This window comes from Trematomus bernacchii, unplaced genomic scaffold (assembly GCF_902827165.1).
Source record: "Trematomus bernacchii unplaced genomic scaffold, fTreBer1.1, whole genome shotgun sequence".
Taxonomy (NCBI): Eukaryota; Metazoa; Chordata; class Actinopteri; order Perciformes; family Nototheniidae; genus Trematomus; species Trematomus bernacchii.
The window spans coordinates 8,441,907-8,464,311 of NW_022988098.1; the positions used below are offsets into that span (position 1 = coordinate 8,441,907).

Genomic DNA, 22,405 nt, shown 5'->3' on the forward strand with positions numbered 1-22,405 from the left:
CCAGCCCTTAAGGTTTTCTTTTAACATGCATTTGATTACTTGTATTCTATAAATATCCATGATAACCATGATTTGGGAATGGCTGTTTGAGTATATTTCATTTTTCTCATTTGAATCTATATATTTGTTTGACTTCAAGGTTTAAGAATAACTGATAACTTAAAGAAAAGCAGATTCTTATTTCCAAAACTGTTGCATTAAATATTTAAAATCATAAAAACATTCCCTCTTCTTCACCATATTTTGCTACTAGATAACCGTGTTTGTTACGTAATATTTTAACACAAAATGTTATGCAGGTAAAAACCCTTGTGTGCAACCTTCCAACATACCTTGATATCTATTTTCTTCTTACATGTTATTATCACAACAAAAAGCCGCATTACACCTTGAAATTGTCATGTTTGGTTTGTGTTCGTATTCTGCGTTGCTGTAGGATTTTGGTCATGTAATGGAAAGTGAATCCTTTATAAGAGGCAAGATGCAGCTTCTTAAGGGTTCATCATCCTCTCACTTCTCAAAGAAACAAAACATAGGCTGAGTTTCAATGGCCATCCACCAGTTTGTAAGCATTTTAACTAATGGCATGTTAGTTTCAGCAATTCAATAAGAGGGGGAAGTAGCTCAGTGTGTAGGGACTTGACTTGGGAACTAAAGGGTTGTTGGTTCAAGTCCCAATCGGACCAAAAATACAGAGGGTGCACTAGTAGCTGGGTGTTGGGTTTCCTTGAGCAAGGCACCGAACCATCAACTGTCATCATTGGGGATAATTAAAGGGTTTTCTTCTTTTAAGGACCTTTTTTTTTAAATATATAATATATGAATGTAATAAAATGCGTCCAATGAAGTAACTCACAATTGTTTTTTTTACAAGTTTTTTTTTTACTCTTACATGTAGGGTGGGTAAGAATGGAGAAACCAGCTCGAGTGCGCTAGAATTTGAAAGTACGCAGCCAAAAAAAATCTGCCTCTTCCTTCAGACTTCCTTACAGAGCCCCTCCTCCAACACACACGAACGCGCACATGACCAATGAGGGCACGAGATAAGTTTGTGCACAGATGGAAGGCTGACAGGCAGGTAGGCCATCCAGTTATTTTAGCCGGGCCGGCTAAAATTATTGGTCGTGCTTTTTACAGTACTACGGCTTCCACAGATGACATTTTTTTATGTATTTATTGTCAAAGCATTTAATATATTCATTGCTATCGGGATGTTAAGAGCATTCCATGGAATATAACAAAAAGTGTTTCTGAAGTGAATTACCTACCCCACCTTTAACTATTGATTTTAATTCTTCTTGAGTCAACATATTTATAAAGCAACATACTTTACTTGAGAACTGTTTTTGTTTACACTACACCACTGGTTAAAAGGGCTTTTTACTTGTTTTGTTAATTTTTACAAGGACGCTTCAGCAAGCCATGGGACTTCACTTTTAGACAGGTTTGGAGGTCCAGAAGAGAGTGGGTCTCTTTTTTACGTGAAACTGATGCGTTTTTCTATCTCTGTATAGCATTCCCTTATTGAGGTGGCATATTAATACATATATATCGATTTGTTGACATTATTCAGATGTTTTCAAATGCCTGCTGGTTTCTAGAAAATCACATATTAAATGTAGAGATTCATATTCCAGATTGAAACTGTATTTTTGGGCTTTTAACCAGTGCTTCATGCAGGTTGCATGAAACACTGGTTAAAAGCCCAAAAATACAGATAAGAGGTGAAGGTTGAAGATAAACAGAGGTGGGAAGTAGTGGAATAGGCTACAAATACTTCGTTACTGTACTTAAGTAAATCTTTCTGGTATCAGTACTTTACTCCACTACTTATTTGTCTGACGACTTTTTACTTTGACTTCTTACATTTTGAACACAAATACCTGTACTTTCTACTTCTTACATTTCCCAAACAGGCTGGTTCCTTTAGTTTGAATGTGTGTTTGGTGGCGTGATCATTATTATTTAGAGTCATTGCGTGCCTATTGATTTGAACACGATCCGTGTATCCATCATTTCCTGGTCTTCTCTAAAGAAGAGGGACCAATGAAAACGTTGTCATGTTGCCGTTGTTCAGCATGGAAACATTCATTAGCTAACAATGACATTATTGTTCTATTAATATAAAGGGAGGTCAGGTACTCTTTAAAACAGCTGCTAGTTATGGGTACTTTTTACTGAAGTACATTTCAAAGCCCTCTTTACTTTTACTTGAGTAAATAAGTTTAGTCAGTACTTAAATATATTTATATTTTTAAACACAAGTATCTGTACTTCTACTTGAGTAAAGGATGTGTGTACGTTTGCCTTCTCTGAAGGTAAACTGAGAGGATATCGCCCTCTACAGGTTGCTTTAGGCTTTGCATCCTGTAGGTTTCACTGCTGAGGGACAGCGAGGGTTAACTCAGGTCACTCTCGTTTTAACACTGGGATTAAATCTCGTCTACCTGCTCACTCTCTTCTTGCAGAACTGAATATACTTTAAAACCCCAGCATATATTGCTCATGCATCAAGTCAAACACTCGTTGCTTGCAGGTCACTCAGCTGTCTTGAGTAAAAGATGTTTCTGAGACTCTTTTCTTGCAGCTTTCCTCTTTGCATTTCCCATCCATGCTATATTTACCTGTCGCTGTGTACCTCTGCTGTGTGCTCAGCGCTGGAAAGGCAAACACCAGGATATTTTCATATAAATACACATTAGAGCTGATGGATGCTACAGTGTGTGTGCATTTTGTGTGTGCATTTTGTGTGTGTGTGTGTGCGTGCGTGTGTGCGTGTGTGCGTTTATCAGGCCCCTTCAACTATTGATTGATGATTACAATTCTCGTTAATTCATTTTATGTTAATCAAACAATACTCCACTGCAACTATTTATATTCTATTTTATCTGTTTTATTTGTTCTATGTCCTATATATATGTTGCTCTGTTGGAGGAGCCAGTTTTTCATTGCCATATATACACTATATTGTGCAAATGACAATAAAGCCGTGAATCTTGAAACTTTGTTCATTGAGAGAGAGCGTTGTTTCAAAAGGAATTGGCGAATTTTCATGTTAGCCTTTTATTTCCTGTCTGGAGATAACAGCCTGCGTCATGAATGTCTCCTCTGTTTGGAATTATCTCTTATTTCCAGCTCCCATACGGCCGTGGGGGGCTCAGAGTGGGAGGTTTGGAGATTTCCACCTGGACCGTGGTGCGTTCGGGTGTTTTTGTTGAATTACACATCGCAGCCTTCACAACACCACCGGCTCCACTGGGCTTAGGCCCCTGGGATTTAGGCACGAAACCACCGGGGGCCAGAGAGGAATGAAGATGAGATGGTGTGTGTGTGAGAGTGTGTGTGTCCTCTTCAGAGATGGCAAAAGTACACACATCCTTTACTCAAGTAGAAGTACAGATACTCGTGTTTAAAATACTCTGGTAAAAGTAGAAGTACTGACTAAACTTCTTTACTCAAGTAAAAGTAAAGAAGTATGGGCTTTGAAATGTACTTCAGTAAAAAGTACCCATAACTAGCAGCTGTTTTAAAGAGTACCTGACCTCCCTTTATATTAATAGAACAATAATGTCATTGTTAGCTAATGAATGTTTCCATGCTGAACAACGGCAACATGACAACGTTTTCATTGGTCCCTCTTCTTTAGAGAAGACCAGGAAATGATGGATACACGGATCGTGTTCAAATCAATAGGCACGCAATGACTCTAAATAATAATGATCACGCCACCAAACACACATTCAAACTAAAGGAACCAGCCTGTTTGGAAAATGTGAGAAGTAGAAAGTTCTGGTATTTGTGTTCAACATGTAAGAAGTAGAAAGTACAGGTATTTGTGTTCAACATGTAAGAAGTAGAAAGTACAGGTATTTGTGTTCAACATGTAAGAAGTAGAAAGTTCTGGTATTTGTGTTCAAAATGTAAGAAGTCAAAGTAAAAAGTCATCAGAAAAATAAGTAGTGGAGTAAAGTACTGATACCAGAAAAATGTAGTAACAAGTACAGTAACAAAGTATTTGTACTTCACTAATTCCCTGGTCCTCTGTCTCCTTGTTGAGGCGTGTTGTTAACCTCGCCTCTGTGAAGGTATACACAGCTAGATAAAAAGAGGCAAGGCTCACACACACTCTCCCAAGGCCTGTGCTAACATTTTCCCACGCGTACACACACACATATCCAGAAAATCACCTGAATAACGTCTTATCCAATGTTTATTAAAAGTTTCCAGGGTGAATGTGGGCCCAGTGGGAATGCTGTCCAGGTGTGTGTGTGTGTGTGTGTGTGTGTGTGTGTGTGTGTGTGTGTGTGTGTGTGTGTGTGTGTGTGTGTGTGTGTGTGTGTGTGTGTGTGTGTGTGCGTGCGTGCGTGCGTGCGTGCGTGCGTGTGTGCGTGCGTGCGTGCGTGCGTGCGTGCGTGCGTGCGTGCGTGCGTGCGTGCCATTGGTTGCTTCAATAGCTGACAGTCCGAATGTAGCGCTCTGCCCGCGGCTACGCTAAACAACAAAGAGAGATAAAACAGCGCACATGGCTTTGATGAAACCTCTCTCTACTGCCATGAGCCAATCAGAGGGGAGAACCTGGAGATTTGGGGAGAGAAATAACCCCACAGATGGCTCCAGGACACTGGGGTTTAGATATTTAATGCGACTCAATTCAGACCTCTTGATCTTATACCACTGTTATCTTTCCACATGTTCACTCCAGTGTTCTTCCTGGTTCAATTACCTTCAAAGACTCTTAATTGTCTTTCGCTGAAACACTTTTATAACCAGAGACTGTTGTTCCTTCGAGGTTTGTTAAAGCGACATTGTATTATGAAAAGTTGATAGATCTAAATATTGGCTCTTTGGAGAATGCAGACCAAGGTCACATGCTAAGGCCTAAAAGCGCATCCTTTTAGAATGGCCTTTTAATAGATCTTTAAAACCCCCACTTGTTGCCATGCCGGCGTAAACGTCACTGCTTTTAATTTGTTGTTTTATTTGTTTTTGTTGTTTTGTTTCAACCCTTTTAGTTATTATTATTATTATTATGCTCTTTGATGGTCCTGTTTCCAGAGCTTGGGAGTCGTTTTTCTGACTTCAGTGGGTTCAGGAGCTTTAACTCGTAATGTGGAAACCACGAGAATGCTACAAAGAATAATTGTAAATGCATTTGGTAATTCAGAGCATTTGAACGACTCGTTGATGAGTCTTTCCGACTAGAGCGGTGTCCACGTAGATTTTCTCATTGTGCTTCTATCCCTCACTCACTCTCTTCCAGCATTAGGATGTCTTTCAACCAGTCTTTGCTGCAAAAACAAGATATGACCACAACATTGACATATCATTAACTTTTGACTTCATATTTAAGAATAATTGTAAATGCATTTGGTTACTCGGAGCATTCGAACGAGACGTTGACATGTCCGAATAGAGCGGTGTCCACGTGAATTTTCTCCTTTGGGGAAATTCATTATGATCCTCTCCCTCACTCACTGTTCTGAGCTGATTCTGCAAAATGTGTTTGAATGAGTTTATCTAACTTGTTTTGCTTCTCTTTCTTGATATTGATAGCAGAGAGCATTGTTAGAGCATTGAGCTGCAATGGTATTGGTTTTTCTTTCTCTTAAGGTCCTTACACACCAAGCTGATTTCGGCCGTCAATAGATGTCGATAGATTTCTGGCCGTCGATGAGCGTCCTGTCGCCCTACTCAGATTGGTGTGTCCCACCCCGTCGTGTCTTTTCGGCAGTGCCGACACCTTCCGCCGCCGGCTAAAGGCCATCGGCCAAAGAAATCACTCTGATTGGCTGTTCAGCTTAGCTAATCAGTGCATGAGAAGCAAAACGGAAGTGAGGGACCCAAACAAACTATTAAGAAGGCAAATCTGAGATTTCATTTAACTCCAGCTCTCGACACAGGTTCGGGAAAGCCCCATGAGCTTCTCGCTGTAGAGTGAAAATGGAACGCACGCTATTTGTTTGTTTGTTTATATCACGCAGTCTGTTCTTCTTCTCTCGGTTATCACGCAGTCTGTCTTCCGGTTGTTGTCTCTTTTGAATGACGAATACACACTACCGCCGCCTGCTGGTAAGGAGAGTTATTGCCACTCACGCATGCGCAGTTCGTACGTGCTACTTGGCCGTCGGCTGAAGTCTTTGCGGTGTGTTCCAGTGCGACCGTTGGCCAAGACGCAGAGACGTGAGGCAACGTGAGGAGACGTGAGGCGACGTGAGGAGACGTGAGGAGACGTGAGGCGACGTGAGGCGACATGAGGAGACGTGAGGAGACGTGAGGCGACGTGAGGCGACACAACAGCCGTGTTCCGTCGGGACGTGTTCTTTGGTGTCAGTTTGGTGTGTAGGCCCCTTTAGAGTCACTGGCGGTTCTAGACCAATTTGACTGGGGGGGCCAGGCTGGGGCCAGTTATTTTCTGAGGGGGGCACAATAAATGCAGGACGAAAAAGACAAAGACAGTATGAAGTAATTGGGCATAAGAAAACAATGTAATACAGTTATTGGTATTTGTTTCAGTACACATATTTATTTCAGATACTTATAGTTACAGTTTTTACGCTCTAATGGGTCCGACTGGAATGACAAATAGTTAGTTTAGTTTCATTTCCTGCCCCCCCCTAGAACCGCCCCTGCTTAGAGTCTATTGGGGTGGATTGCATTTAGGATTAAAACGGTCCTCATCCAAGGCTCTGATCTTTTTTATGGTTCACTTTTTTTGAGAATTTGGTACCAGTAAGGACATAATTGTAGTCGTGTGAATATCTTTGTAAAATTGTGATAGGTCTGGCTAAATATACAAATCCATATGAGTCAACTTACTTTATCCGTCTGAAACATAGCTTTCGAACCCTTTCACATTGTTTTATAATCCTGCATGAACATATTCATCCGTGCAGATTTACACAGAGTAGAGGGGCTTTAAAGCATTAAAGCATTACAACATTGGACACACTTTGATGAAGAATGTGGGTCTTGGTGATGCTTCTTCTTAAAAATGTGTGAGCGGATGTGACTGAGATTTGGTGGAGTAGCAGAGAGCGAGGTTATCACAGCGATGATATCCACACTGTCTTTAGAAGAAGAGAGACGGAGGAAGAGAGGGAAATTATCTGCTCTGTTGAGAGGAGGAGATGAGAGGGTGAAGGAGAGGAGGAGCTGTTTGACCTCTGGGAAGATGATCATTATACGAAACCATTTTTTTTAAAACAGTAGCACTAAACTCAATACTTCTACCTTTGTCCAATCCCATGAGGGTTTGCTAAAGACACATCTTTTTAGATTAGCTTTTTATCAGCAACCCCCCACTTAAATGTTCTTTTAGTCTTTATTATTTACCTACCTTCATATTGTTTTATTTATTTTATAGGTCTTATTTCTGTTGTACCTATATGTTCACTTTGTTTCATGGGGTTTTATATTTTATTTTATATTGTTGCATCGACTCAGTTGTCTTGTGTCTTATCTGTCAGAGAGAAACCATTATTTATTTTATTTGTATTATCATACCTTTACCTTGTGTCTGTCAACCTGATCAAATGTGATATTTTGCTGCATGTACCTTTTAAAGTTCTTAACAAATAATCTGAGGGGAATTTCTTGTTGTGTATTTTTAACTTGTGATGTGTCATTTTGTAAAGCACTTTGAGCTGCATGTGTTGTAGGAAAGGTGCTGTATAAATAAAGCTTTATTATTATTATTATTATTATTATTAAAAGAGCTGTAGCGAACAGCTGATCTATACCTAATAAATACCCCCAAACGTTTTTGCATACACTTACCAGTATCTAATATATCATATGCCTGACTTTGTGTAGTGTATTGTAGCCAGAGGTTGGAAGTAGTGGAGTACAAATACTTCGTTACTGTACTTAAGTACATTTTTCTGGTATCAGTACTTTACTCCACTACTTATTTTTCTGACGACTTTTTACTCTGACTTCTTACATTTTGAACACAAATACCTGTACTTTCTACTTCTTACATGTTGAACACAAATACCTGTACTTTCTACTTCTTACATGTTGAACACAAATACCTGTACTTTCTACTTCTTACATGTTGAACACAAATACCTGTACTTTCTACTTCTCACATTTTCCAAACAGGCTGGTTCCTTTAGTTTGAATGTGTGTTTGGTGGCGTGATCATTATTATTTAGAGTCATTGCGTGCCTATTGATTTGAACACGATCCGTGTATCCATCATTTCCTGGTCTTCTCTAAAGAAGAGGGACCAATGAAAACGTTGTCATGTTGCCGTTGTTCAGCATGGAAACATTCATTAGCTAACAATGACATTATTGTTCTATTAATATAAAGGGAGGTCAGGTACTCTTTAAAACAGCTGCTAGTTATGGGTACTTTTTACTTAAGTACATTTCAAAGCCCTCTTTACTTTTACTTGAGTAAAGAAGTTTAGTCAGTACTTCTACTTTCACCAGAGTATTTTTAAACATGAGTATCTGTACTTCTACTTGAGGAAAGGATGTGTGTACTTTGAGCATCTCTGAAGGTAAACTGAGAGGATGTAGCGTTGTCAATAATACGCCAGCAGAACTCTCTGCAGTCTGGAAGTGAGCCACAGCTTGATTGAGACGGGCTAGCGGGCTTTACGGAGGTATGTGTGGTCTTGGGAACTCATAACCAGAGACTCATAAAACAGGCTTCAGGAACTTGTTCAGAAAAACATGTCTGCTCATACATTACGGAGCCCTTAAAGTTAATTCTCTTGGAATTTGCCATTTTAATATTCAAACTCTGTCCACTGTATGGAGGAGTCGGCAAATACAGAGTGATATAATAGTAAAACTGCTGTTCTTGTCCCTTTGAGACTCTTTTCTACACAGATGTATGGTGTTATAATGTACAGTAGGTAAGCAAGTACCACTATGCACTACGAAATAAATACAAATAATTAAATAGTTTCAATGTTAATTCTTTGAATGTAGAATTTACTTTGTATTTTAAACATCATTGTATTTCTACAATGATATTTAAAACACAAAATCCAAAGTAAATTCTACATTCAAAGTATTAACATTGGAACTAGTATAGTTAAACATTTTGAGAAACACTGCGTAGCCTATGGCGCTGCGAAATAAATACAAATAACAGGGTTTCTTGTAATAGTTTCAATGTTAATACTTTGAATGTAGAATTTGCTTTGGAGATATTGTATTTTAGAGAGAGAGTGAGAGATCAGAATCAAAATCTGGTTTATTACCAATTAAATATTCACATAGCAGGAACATAAATATAGACGAGATATATGTTAATGTCTGATTTATAAGGTTTGAAGCTGGAGGTAAACTAGTTTCCATTTAATTCGGTATTGTAATCGTGTTGGTTACGGTTAGGGTTGGGGTTTCTTCGAATGATCCTTGTTTCTTTCTTTCAATACTGCTTGTTTTTTGTGAAACCCCTCTAGAAATGAAGAGCTTTCTCACCTGCAAAATGTTCCATTGTTTGTAAGATTTGCAGACTCAATATATGCTGCGATGAATACACTTTTGGCCATGTAGACGGTACACAATCAGGGCAGCTCCCTCTGTGGGAGACTCTATTTCTGTGAGGTGCAGCTGGTCTGCAGATATGAGACTGAAGTGAGATGAGGTGCATGTGTGAGGGTCAGGGCATCCAGACTGATGCCAATTTCTCACACATCTCAGATTGTGTGTGTGTGTGTGTGTGTGTGTGTGTGTGTGTGTGTGTGTGTGTGTGTGTGTGTGTGTGTGTGTGTGTGTGTGTGTGTGTGTGTGTGTGTGTGTGTGTGTGTGTGTGTGTGTGTGTGTGTGTGTGTGTGTGTGTGTGTGTGTGTGTGTGTGTGTGTGTGTGTGTGTGTGTGTGTGTGTGCAGTGTATCTGTCTGGCCTGTCTGGCCTGGAGGTGGTGTGTGTGATAAGACACTTTCCCTCCTCTCAGTGTCCTCACAACCAGACATTTCATCCAAAACATTCCCACAATGTCATGGGAACCAACACGGTTCATCTGAATGATGTTGTTAAATTCAGGTTTAAAGGGGAACATTATAATGTGACAATAACTAACCCTCCTTTGCAACCGCCATGTATTTAAGAGCTTCTGTTGATTGTGTTTCCTTCTGTCAGGTACCTGGCCAAGTTGTCGTCAGTGGGAAGCATCCGGGATGAGGAGACGTGCGAGAGGTTACGAGGTCTCATCCAGAGACAGGTATAGTACATTTCGTTTAGCTTTAATCTAATTGATTGCATTCAACCATGAAGATACAAACCTCAAAACAAGCAAGAATCCTGCAAGTACATTAGCTTTCAGTGAGCAAAAGCATTGTTAGTGCTACTTCATTGGCTTAAAATAACCAACAATTCACGAGGTAGGAATTAGGGAAGTAACTATCTCCTATGTAGGCGTATATAATAGTTTCTTTTATTTGCATATTGACTGGTTAATGTGCGCATTTAATTTGTGTTTAACGGAGGGGCAATTTGTTCCATAATGTTGGAGCGGCAACAGCAAAGGCTATGTCTCCTCGCTGCTTCAACCTTGATTTTGGGACTACCAGAAGTAATCTGTCAGCAGACCTCAGTGACCGTGTGGGTGTGTATGGTTTTAAAAGATCTGCCAGGTATAGGTACCGCTGTATTCGTCTGCCTGTTCATTTGTTGTAACTTTGTTCATGCTGCCCTCTTGGCCAGGTCGCTCTTGAAAAACTGATTTTAATCTCAATGAGACTTTTACCTGGTTAAATAAAGGATGTATATATGTGTGTACTGCGTGTTGTGTGTCTGACGTGTCTCTGTGTCTGTCCTCCAGGTGCAGATCTGTAAGCGCAGTGTGGAGGTGATGGATGCCGTGCGTCGTGGAGCTCAGCTGGCGATCGACGAGTGTCAGTTCCAGTTTAGAAACCGGCGATGGAACTGCTCCACGCTGGAGACCATGCCTGTGTTTGGAAAAATTGTCACGCAGGGTAAGATTATACACTACAGTGATTTAATCCATTCAGCATTGTGACACAACAGAGACACTGAGAGTGATAGACCACTACAGCTGATACTAGAATAACTTTACTACCTGCATGCATTTACAACAGCTAGCCCCTTCCACAAAAAGCCAATCGGATTTTATACTTACACGTTTTGTTGAGATGACTACTTCCATTCTTGCAAGGATAATAAATCCATGTATCCTGATATTGAAACTCAAGCCGGTGACGAGTGAGATTTTTCTAACGGTTGAGCAGGATAGTCTTCACATATTTACACAACTTTTATTATTTTTTAAATGTAAAACGAATTAAGAAATAAGTCGCGTGGCTGCACCTCACCACCGCAAAATTAACGGCATACTTGTGGTCTGGATATTGACATTTATTAAGTCAATTGTTTGTTACCAGAGTTTTATGACACAAAGAAGCTTTGAATATTCATAAGTGGGGTATTTGCTGACATATTTAACGTTGTAGAGCAAATTGTGGAAACACTTGTAAGCTTGTGTTAACAACACACCATATTTCAAGCATCTACTGTAAGCAAAATCACATTCAACAAACCATTGACTTCCAGTTGAGGGAACAGGAATTGGTAAAACAATAAATCATTCCTCGGTTTTAGGACTTATTCCTGCATAATCTTTGATATTGCATTTTAAAAAATGGTGTCTGGGCACCTTCCATGAGACTTTGATACAACCTCTTTACATAATGTAACAATATGTCTGTGTGTGTGTGTGTGTGTGTGTGTGTGTGTGTGTGTGTGTGTGTGTGTGTGTGTGTGTGTGTGTGTGTGTGTGTGTGTGTGTGTGTGTGTGTGTGTGTGTGTGTGTGTGTGTGTGTCTAGGCACCCGTGAGGCAGCCTTTGTGTACGCCATCTCAGCAGCCAGTGTGGCGTTTGCGGTCACGAGGGCCTGCAGCAGCGGAGAGCTGGAAAAATGTGGCTGTGACCACAATGTTCATGGAGTCAGTCCAGAGGGTAGGTTAGCTTTCTGTTTCACACACACACACACACACACACACACACACACATATATACTGTACACATTCATGCAACAAAAAAAGTAGGTCCGACTGATCCAGCATATTTGAATGCAATCATTTCAAAGATTTAACGATGTGACATTAAAAATAATTTGTTTGTTTTCATTATTTATGTTGTCTGAACTCCATGTTTGTTTAGCCACATCTTTAACAATATCGATATCACGCATTACTACACAGAACCACCAATAAAGAAGCACTGGAGTCGATGTCAAATAGTGTAGTGCTGTCAAAAGTCAGAGGTGGAAGTAGTGGAGTACAAATACTTCGTTACTGTACTTAAGTACATGTTTCTGGTATCAGTACTTTACTCCACTACTTATTTTTCTGACGACTTTTTACTTTGACTTCTTACATGTTGAACACAAATACCTGTACTTTCTACTTCTTACATTTTGAACACAAATACCTGTACTTTCTACTTCTTACATGTTGAACCCAAATACCTGTACTTTCTACTTCTTACATGTTGAACACAAATACCTGTACTTTCTACTTCTTACATTTTGAACACAAATACCTGTACTTTCTACTTCTTACATGTTGAACACAAATACCTGTACTTTCTACTTCTTACATGTTGAACCCAAATACCTGTACTTTCTACTTCTTACATTTTGAACACAAATACCTGTACTTTCTACTTCTTACATGTTGAACCCAAATACCTGTACTTTCTACTTCTTACATGTTGAACCCAAATACCTGTACTTTCTACTTCTTACATTTTGAACCCAAATACCTGTACTTTCTACTTCTTACATGTTGAACCCAAATACCTGTACTTTCTACTTCTTACATTTTGAACACAAATACCTGTACTTTCTACTTCTTACATGTTGAACCCAAATACCTGTACTTTCTACTTCTTACATGTTGAACCCAAATACCTGTACTTTCTACTTCTTACATTTTGAACACAAATACCTGTACTTTCTACTTCTTACATTTTGAACACAAATACCTGTACTTTCTACTTCTTACATTTGGAACACAAATACCTGTACTTTCTACTTCTTACATGTTGAACCCAAATACCTGTACTTTCTACTTCTTACATTTTGAACCCAAATACCTGTACTTTCTACTTCTTACATTTTGAACACAAATACCTGTACTTTCTACTTCTTACATGTTGAACACAAATACCTGTACTTTCTACTTCTTACATTTTGAACACAAATACCTGTACTTTCTACTTCTTACATGTTGAACCCAAATACCTGTACTTTCTACTTCTTACATGTTGAACACAAATACCTGTACTTTCTACTTCTTACATGTTGAACCCAAATACCTGTACTTTCTACTTCTTACATGTTGAACACAAATACCTGTACTTTCTACTTCTTACATTTTGAACCCAAATACCTGTACTTTCTACTTCTTACATTTTGAACCCAAATACCTGTACTTTCTACTTCTTACATGTTGAACACAAATACCTGTACTTTCTACTTCTTACACGTTGAACACAAATACCTGTACTTTCTACTTCTTACATTTTGAACACAAATACCTGTACTTTCTACTTCTTACACGTTGAACACAAATACCTGTACTTTCTACTTCTTACATTTTGAACACAAATACCTGTACTTTCTACTTCTTACACGTTGAACACAAATACCTGTACTTTCTACTTCTTACATTTTGAACACAAATACCTGTACTTTCTACTTCTTACACGTTGAACACAAATACCTGTACTTTCTACTTCTTACATTTTGAACACAAATACCTGTACTTTCTACTTCTTACATGTTGAACACAAATACCTGTACTTTCTACTTCTTACACGTTGAACACAAATACCTGTACTTTCTACTTCTTACATTTTGAACACAAATACCTGTACTTTCTACTTCTTACATGTTGAACACAAACACCTGTACTTTCTACTTCTTACATGTTGAACCCAAATACCTGTACTTTCTACTTCTCACATTTTCCAAACAGGCTGGTTCCTTTAGTTTGAATGTGTGTTTGGTGGCCTGATCATTATTATTTAGAGTCATTGCGTGCCTATTGATTTGAACACGATCCGTGTATCCATCATTTCCTGGTCTTCTCTAAAGAAGAGGGACCAATGAAAACGTTGTCATGTTGCCGTTGTTCAGCATGGAAACATTCATTAGCTAACAATGACATTATTGTTCTATTGATATAAAGGGAGGTCAGGTACTCTTTAAAACAGCTGCTAGTTATGGGTACTTTTTACTTAAGTACATTTCAAAGCCCTCTTTACTTTTACTTGAGTAAAGAAGTTTAGTCAGTACTTCTACTTTCACCAGAGTATTTTTAAACACGAGTATTTGTACTTCTACTTGAATGTGTGTACTTTTGCCATCTCTGTCTAAATGTTTTTAAGCCATAATTGTAACCACTTCTCGTATTTTCCCAGGGTTCCAGTGGTCGGGCTGCAGTGATAACATTGCATACGGAGTGGCCTTCTCCCAGTCCTTTGTGGATGTGAGGGAGAGGAGTAAAGGCCAGTCGTCCAATCGGGCACTCATGAACCTGCACAACAACGAGGCCGGCAGGAAGGTAAATCTGTCCTTGACATCAATTGTGAACAAGAACCTTTTGTAGAACAGCGCACTTCTTTTAGGACGGAGAAATCTCAACATTTTTGAAGGTGCAAATTATAAGATTTAGCAAAATCCAAAGTAAAAACATTAATAAAATAAGGCAAGACAATCAATATCTGCATCGTCGAAGGCAATTTTCAAGACATGAAAACAAATCAAGAATAGACAGCCTGAAATATTTGAGTGCAAATACTGTCAAGTCATTTAAGACCAAGTCAAGTCTTAGTTTATTTAAGACCAAGTCCAAGTCTTATGTTACTCAAATTTTAAGTCAATTCCAATTTCGAAGTGAAGTTCTATTTTCAAGTCATTTAAGTAATCAAGTCATATGAAACAAGTCGGAGTTGAGTCTCAATTCAATCAAGACAACTCCAAGGTAAGTCTCAAGTAATTCAAGAGTTCCTGTCAAGTTTCAAGTCACATCATTTTTACAAAATGCAGTATGTTAAGTTTCACAGTTGTCAATTAAAAATCAATTCCTAAGCCTTCATTTTTGTGATCCAAGTCTGATTTGAGTCCAAGTCTCAAGTCTTTGTAGTAGAAAATGTTGTTGTAGTTGTGATTGTTAGCACAGACAGTCAGCATTTAAGAGATTATTCTATCTATCTATCTATGTATCTATGTATCTATCTATCTATCTATCTATCTATCTATCTATCTATCTATCTATCTATCTATCTATCTATCTATCTATCTATGTATCTATCTATCTATCTATGTATCTATCTATCTATCTATCTATCTATCTATCTATCTATCTATCTATCTATCTATGTATCTATCTATCTATCTATCTGTCTATCTATCTATCTATCTGTCGGTCTATCTATCTATCTATCTATCTATCTATCTATCTATCTATCTATGTATCTATCTATCTATCTATCTATCTATCTATCTATCTATCTATCTATCTATCTATCTATCTATCTATCTATCTATCTATCTATCTATGTATCTATCTATCTATCTATCTGTCTATCTATCTATCTATCTGTCGGTCTATCTATCTATCTATCTATCTATCTATCTATCTATCTATGTATCTATCTATCTATCTATCTATCTATCTATCTATCTATCTATCTATCTATCTATCTATCTATCTATCTATCTATCTATCTATCTATCTATCTATCTATCTATCTATCTATCTATCTATCTATCTATCTATCTATCTGTCGGTCTATCTATCTCTCTACCTACCTGTAGGATGATACATGATTCAATCAATTATGTTGTTATAATTTAGTTTCTAATAAGTAAAGGTATACTGTATATTTCCAGTTGATCTGCTACTTCACCAGTTTTGAGCAATGTTTTATGACATAGAAAGTCAGTTTTAGGTCAAAATAAAAACAGAAATTGATTTTTTGATTGAATCTATTAATGCTGCAACCACCCATAGTGGTTATCTTTCTTGAATCATGCAATGCCGTCATATTATTCCAAGTTTCTGTTTGGCTAACCAAAGGTTCTCTGGTGTCTCTTTAGGCCATCCTGTCCCACATGCGTGTGGAGTGCAAATGTCACGGTGTGTCCGGCTCCTGCGAGGTGAAAACCTGCTGGAAAGCCATGCCGCCTTTCCGCAAAGTGGGCAACGTCATCAAGGAGAAGTTTGACGGTGCCACTGAGGTGGAGCAGCGTAAAGCGGGCACCACTAAAGTCCTCATGCCTCGAAACTCCCAGTTCAAACCGCACACGGACGAAGATCTGGTCTACCTTGAGCCCAGTCCGGATTTCTGCGACCACGACCCCAAAATGCCGGGAATGTTTGGCACGGTTGGACGTCAGTGTAACCGAACATCAAAGGCTATAGACGGGTGCGAGCTGATGTGCTGCGGACGAGGTTTCCAGACTCAGGAAGTGGAGGTGGTGGACAGGTGCAGCTGCAAATTCCACTGGTGCTGCTACGTCAAATGCAAACAGTGCCGCAAAATGGTGGAGATGCACACTTGCCGGTGATGGGAGTCGGGGGCAAAGAGGACTTATGGACAAATCAAACGCCCCACACTCTAAGGAAAGAAAGGGAACAAGAATGACTGTTGAATGTCCCTCTTCTCCTGCTTGAAACCACCCCACCCTCCCACTACTGGTCCCTTTGTGCTCGTCCTGTTCGTGTTATTCCACCTTAATGGATATCAGTAGATTATGCATGGGATCTGCTACAGAGCTCCAGAGGCAGTTCTTCTCAAGTAGAAAGCATCTTTTACTTTCTGTCTCCCTCCATCCCTCACTCTTACATTTGCTTTGTCATTGATTGCTTCTTATTTTTGTATTGTTTAACTTATTTGTTGAGACTGAGGAGATTGACGGGGAGTGGACCTAAGAAGGAGGAGATAATAAGGGACGAACTGGACCCATGGGTGGGGTAAAAGGGTTGGGTTGGGGTCAAAAAGAGGGTTGTTTGCCCTTTATCCTTGCTGCTGCTGCTGCTTCGGGACTCACTTTGTCAAAAAGGAGACGTAAAGTCTGTCAGAGGACGGATCTGACCAACAGAGGACAAACTATCGCAGACGGACTTTCTGTGATTTGCTTCTTGTGTGTACATGTTCCGCGCTGAGGTTCGGTTGCTTGTGAGTCATTTATTTTGCCCCCTGCAATGCCCTGATGCTGCTCCACTCACACACACACACACACACACACACACACACACACACACAGCAAACATTACTCCAAATCAACACCTGTATTCATCCACAGCTGCAACCAGAAACCTTCTATCATAAACATTTTCCAGGTCAGATTTGAAACGATACGGCCCCATTTCAGAACATGATTTTTGGACATTTTAGCTTGTTCCGATTGATGTTGATCTTGGCCTCCTCCTGCACCTTGCCGTATGCCAAATGCTAGTTTGCAACAGAATCATGCATGCACACGCAAACACACTCAATGTAAACACACACAGATACACAAAGGGCTTGCCAAGCATGTTAAAGCATGCATGATGACTGAAGCACTTTCTCTCCAAGCGCACATAGAGCCCTCACCCCACAGCAACCAATAACTGACCACATATCCAACTATACCTGTTCCTCTCATACACACACACACATGCACTCACACACACACACACACACATGCACTCACACACACAAACACCTTTCCCATGCCACTGTCAGGACTGTATTGTTGTCTTGTACTACCACCATAAAGCCAAGCTTTCCTATAATAACGTGCTATCATTATAGAGACATACTGTAGATCTGTAAAGACTTATACACTGAAGAAGACTATACTGCCTATGAATGTATGTTAATAATGAATATATGCTGTGTCAAAATGACTTGTGTTGCTTCTTTCAAATGATACTGTGTGTGTGTGTGTGTGTGTGTGTGTGTGTGTGTGTGTGTGTGTGTGTGTGTGTGTGTGTGTGTGTGTGTGTGTGATTGTGAGAGAGAGAGAGCAACAATGTTGCCCAGAGGGAAAGAAAGAGAGGATAGAAAGATGGAAAGTGAGAAAGAGCAGATTCATATTTCACCACCAAACCCTTACACACACACACACACACACACACACACACACACACACACACACACACACACACACACACACACACACACACACACACACACACACACACACACACACAGCCCTGCTGACAGACATACACATATTTCAATAAAATCGTCCATTTCCCGTGTCTTTCAGCTGCGTTATTATGTGGCCACAGCGTGCCCCGTGCAGTTTATTATGTGTGTGTGTTTGTGTGTGTGAGGTTCTTTTACGCCCCGAGGTCAATTCCATGCACCCCTGACACCTATAAACACAATTTATGCTCCATATATCACTGCATACAGTACATCATCCAGAGATAAGTGGATGTGTTTCCCGCGGTGCTGGGAACCTGGTCTTTTGGAAGAACAAAAAGCGGCTGCTCGGGTTTCAGAAAGTGCCTGAATGCGCTGTGAAGAGGGAACAGAGGCAGGAACACCGGGCTCGAACAGGGATTACAGCGAAATGCAGACCACATGGCACAAGCTTTTTCCCTCCTTCTGTCTCTATCAATATCACACCGCCCCGCCTACTCCGGCTTTTCGCTCTTTCTCCTGCCATATCTTTGACTCACGCTGGGTTTCTCTGCGGAAAAGTGTAACCCTAACCACGAGGGGATCTGTCCTTCATTAAGCCACCATGATGGCCTACATGAGGTGGTGGTGGACACACTGATTGGGAATGTCTGCGGGCTTGTGTGTGTGTGTGTGTGTGTGTGTGTGTGTGTGTGTGTGTGTGTGTGTGTGTGTGTGTGTGTGTGTGTGTGTGTGTGTGTGTGTGTGTGTGTGTGTGTGTGTGTGTGTGTGTGTGTGTGTGCACAGTCTGTCAGACAGCCAGATTTACAGTCAGTCAGAGAGCGCTAATGCCTGTCGTGGTTTGCTGCGGTTGTGGCGAAGACAAGAGGCTGACAGTGGGGTTTTACCACTTAGCATGTGTGTGTGTGTGTCAAAATTAAGATGCAACTAATGTGGGTATAAAAAGGCTGGCACACGTGTCTGTAAAATGTAACAAGTCATAGTTCTTTATATGCTAACATGTAGCATCCATACCAACATCTTTCAGGCTTGACAAAACGACTCCATGTTGAATACACACACCTTTGATAGACATACATCCAACAGCTTCATCGTCATGTCTATAGTATGTTGGTATCTTGGTACACATGTTTAAAGAGTGCTTAACAATCAGATCTAGTCTTAACCTCTAGACACCACTGAAACATACTGTAGCTAGCATTAATACGTCTCTTTCTTTGACACGTTTTCACACAAGTAGAGAAGAATACTAGCAATTACCTTATTTATTTGTATGTATTTATACACATTCATAAGCAATAAAATACAGTTCAAGGTTTTCATGATCTGGTAAGACTGTTAGCTTACGGTGGACGTTAACAATCACTAGCATATCATTAGAAATTGCTGTGGAATTGACATTACTGTGCCAGTTAACGGATCTTTTTCTACTTGTGCCCCTATTACGGTTTTAGCATTGACCATTCATTTGTAGTCACATTTGTAACATCAGTCGCCACCATTTAGCCAACTTAAATTCAATATTTAAAGTAAATTAGGGGCTTCATAAATAAGTAAATTGGAGAGAGACAGATATCTAGACATATCGACCCACAGCAGACTGTTGAATAGGCTTAAGTTCACCAATGAGATTTGGCATGAGATCTTCTGGAACAAACGTGGTTTCGCTTCAGCTCTCTTCAGCAATAGTGTAACCATTTGGCTTAAAGAAGGTTGTTAAGTGGTCGGTCCTGTAAATGAGTTTCGACTTTTGGTGAGGCTTTCCCTGGGAAGTTAAATCAAAGAGATTCTGCAGATAACCACACAAAGATGAACTGACTTTAATGCAGTGAATTCACAAGAAAATGGCTCGTAAAAGAGGCAACTGATTACTTGAGTGAGTAATCGGAGAAGTCAGGATCACACAAACTGTATACTGTATAATAAAAACAACATGATACAATAAAAGAAATGTGATAAGCACAATTTGACTGATATTTTGTCTGGCATGCATTGACTTCCTGAAGGTATGCGATAAGGATGGTGTGATTTCACTTTTCACATAAATCTTCCAGACGATCCTTCTCCCAGACAGGCGGCTAATAGTTCAGATTACACCTCAGGTACCTCTGCATACCTCAGGTTAAAGGTTTTCTGATGCTCTGGCAGTGTGTGTGTGTGTGTGTGTGTGCGTGCGTGCGTGTGTGTGTGTGTGCGTGTGTGTGTGTGTGTGTGGGTGAAGGGTTAACGGTGCAGGTTGGCTGGATATTAATGCCCCTCGCTCAGAGAACCAGGAGAAGGCTGGCTTTAGCCCAGGGCCCCCCCAGGCCTCTCAAACTCCCAGATCTCTTCAGCATACTTCTCATATTAAAAGAAAACAAGTTACACAAATGAGACAGATGGTTCTTGTTTGTGATGACAGTTGCATTTCTTTCTCTCCTCCTGCCCTCCTGCCCTCCTCCTCCTCCCTCTCGGCTTTCTTCTGGTGTCTTTGTTGTTCAAAAGGAGCTCGATGGCATCAAGACGTGGACGCCAGGCTCCACATCTACCATTATTATGCTGAGGTTGTTTGATCAACTAGCTGAACATTGCTTGTATAATGTCCTGTCTAACCACAACTGTATAAGTCAGGGGTGTCCAAACTACGGACCATTTTGAATCGGCCCTAAGCAAATTCAAAAAGTATAATGACTTAAGTATAATAAACTTCTGCTTGTCTTATATTGTGCTTCTTAAATATATATGTTACATTATATTACACAGTATTCATGTGTTAATAAGCCCACTTTTCAAATAAATTCAGTCAATTAAAGTAGAAAACATGTTCTAACAAATCTAAGTTGATAAGAAAAAAGCCCAATAACTTATTTTCATAACCAGCTTGAAATAGACCCTTCATATTTCCTCTTATTATCAGCAATCTGAAGCTTCTGTTTTAAGGAATGAGCTGCTGACAAAATAAATGAAACCCTCTGGAGAGCTGTGAGTGTTTTTTTTCTAACAGCATTTTCAAGTATCAAGAATAATTTACCTACATTTGATAGATTTTTCCAACTTATAACTGAACTTATGATGCAATATACTTCTAGTGAGCGGCCCAGAACTTCATATATTTTTCTGTACGTGGCCTTCTGTGAAAAAAGTTTGGACACCCCTGATCCAAGTCAATCAAAAGTGGGCAAACTGCGACCTCCAGTGTTATATTTTCATTCTGTCTTTTCCTCATATCTACATAAAAAACAGTATCTTATATGAATTGCGTTCTTATGCTAAGATTTTGCACAACATATGTTGGCACAATACGGTAAAGGAAATGAACCACTGTCCTTCACATTCCTAACTTCTATTTTTGTAGATTCCTGACTCAAAGGTAACTAGCTAACACTGATAAGCTGCATATGAACATCTTGTGAAAAAGGGTTGTTTTAAGTGAACCTATTCTAACTTGATATACATAGATGACAGGCCACAAATCGGGGTAACAGGAGGACAAGGAATACTCCAGCAGATGAGGTAAAGATGGTAGATAATTGACTGATTGTGTGGGGGAGGGAGTGGTGACACAACCCCCAGAAGAGGGGGATAAAGGGGGTTTGTGTTTGACTTTGAAGAGGGATGTAGGTGACCCACAGCTTACCGTCTACATTCCTCAACTGTTAGACCCCTGTGGGCCATTGAAAGACTGACAGAGACACAGATACTCATTATGAAAATGATAGACCGTCCCTCGATGGGATAACACCAGCCGACAGCCTTCCTCACTTATACGCTAATAACTTTCCCGCCTTTGCAGGAAGCACACCCATCTTCAAACGCATCCTTCCTTTTGAGTTCAACTACACATTCGCAAACTTTTGTTAAAAAAGGGTATCAGCACACACAACGTTTTCTAGCATCTAAAGCAGCATATATTATACTTTTGTCTCTAGTAGAAGGGCACTTTGAGGGCTTTTGTTCATGTTTTCTCTATTGGAAGAGCACCAAAAGGGCATTATATAATGTGTTTTCTACTAGAATAGCATCTAAAGGGCACTTTATCATATTTTAGTCTCTCATTCAATATTGCATCCCATCATGGACAGATCCGATAAGAATGGATCAGTCAGGAGGAGTGAAAGTGTCATATCACACACACGCACGCACGCACGCACGCACGCACGCACGCACGCACGCACACACACACACACACACACACACACACACACACACATGGTGGATCAGGCTGTTGATGAGGGCTTTAGCCTCTCTGGATGCTGGTATAGAGGATACATGTGAGCTCACCTGTCCACACACACATAA

The 22,405-nt window shown here is 39.9% G+C and overlaps 1 protein-coding gene across 2 annotated transcripts in view; it reads left to right on the forward strand.

Moving 5' to 3' along the window:
- The window catches only part of wnt4 (wingless-type MMTV integration site family, member 4), a 32,569-nt gene extending 14,686 nt beyond the window's left edge, over nucleotides 1–17,883 (forward strand). The window contains exons 1-6 of one of the 2 annotated variants that reach the window (XM_034121967.1): nucleotides 3,264–3,322; nucleotides 10,103–10,184; nucleotides 10,785–10,938; nucleotides 11,807–11,938; nucleotides 14,408–14,550; nucleotides 16,089–17,883. In XM_034121967.1, the coding sequence (XP_033977858.1) occupies nucleotides 3,309–3,322; nucleotides 10,103–10,184; nucleotides 10,785–10,938; nucleotides 11,807–11,938; nucleotides 14,408–14,550; nucleotides 16,089–16,559 (996 nt within the window). In that variant the 5' untranslated portion in view covers nucleotides 3,264–3,308 and the 3' untranslated portion in view covers nucleotides 16,560–17,883. Of the gene's footprint in view, nucleotides 1–3,263; nucleotides 3,323–10,102; nucleotides 10,185–10,784; nucleotides 10,939–11,806; nucleotides 11,939–14,407; nucleotides 14,551–16,088 lie in introns of those variants that run through there. The other variant, XM_034121966.1, reaches the window with a different exon arrangement.
- Nucleotides 17,884–22,405: the final 4,522 nt, after the last annotated feature.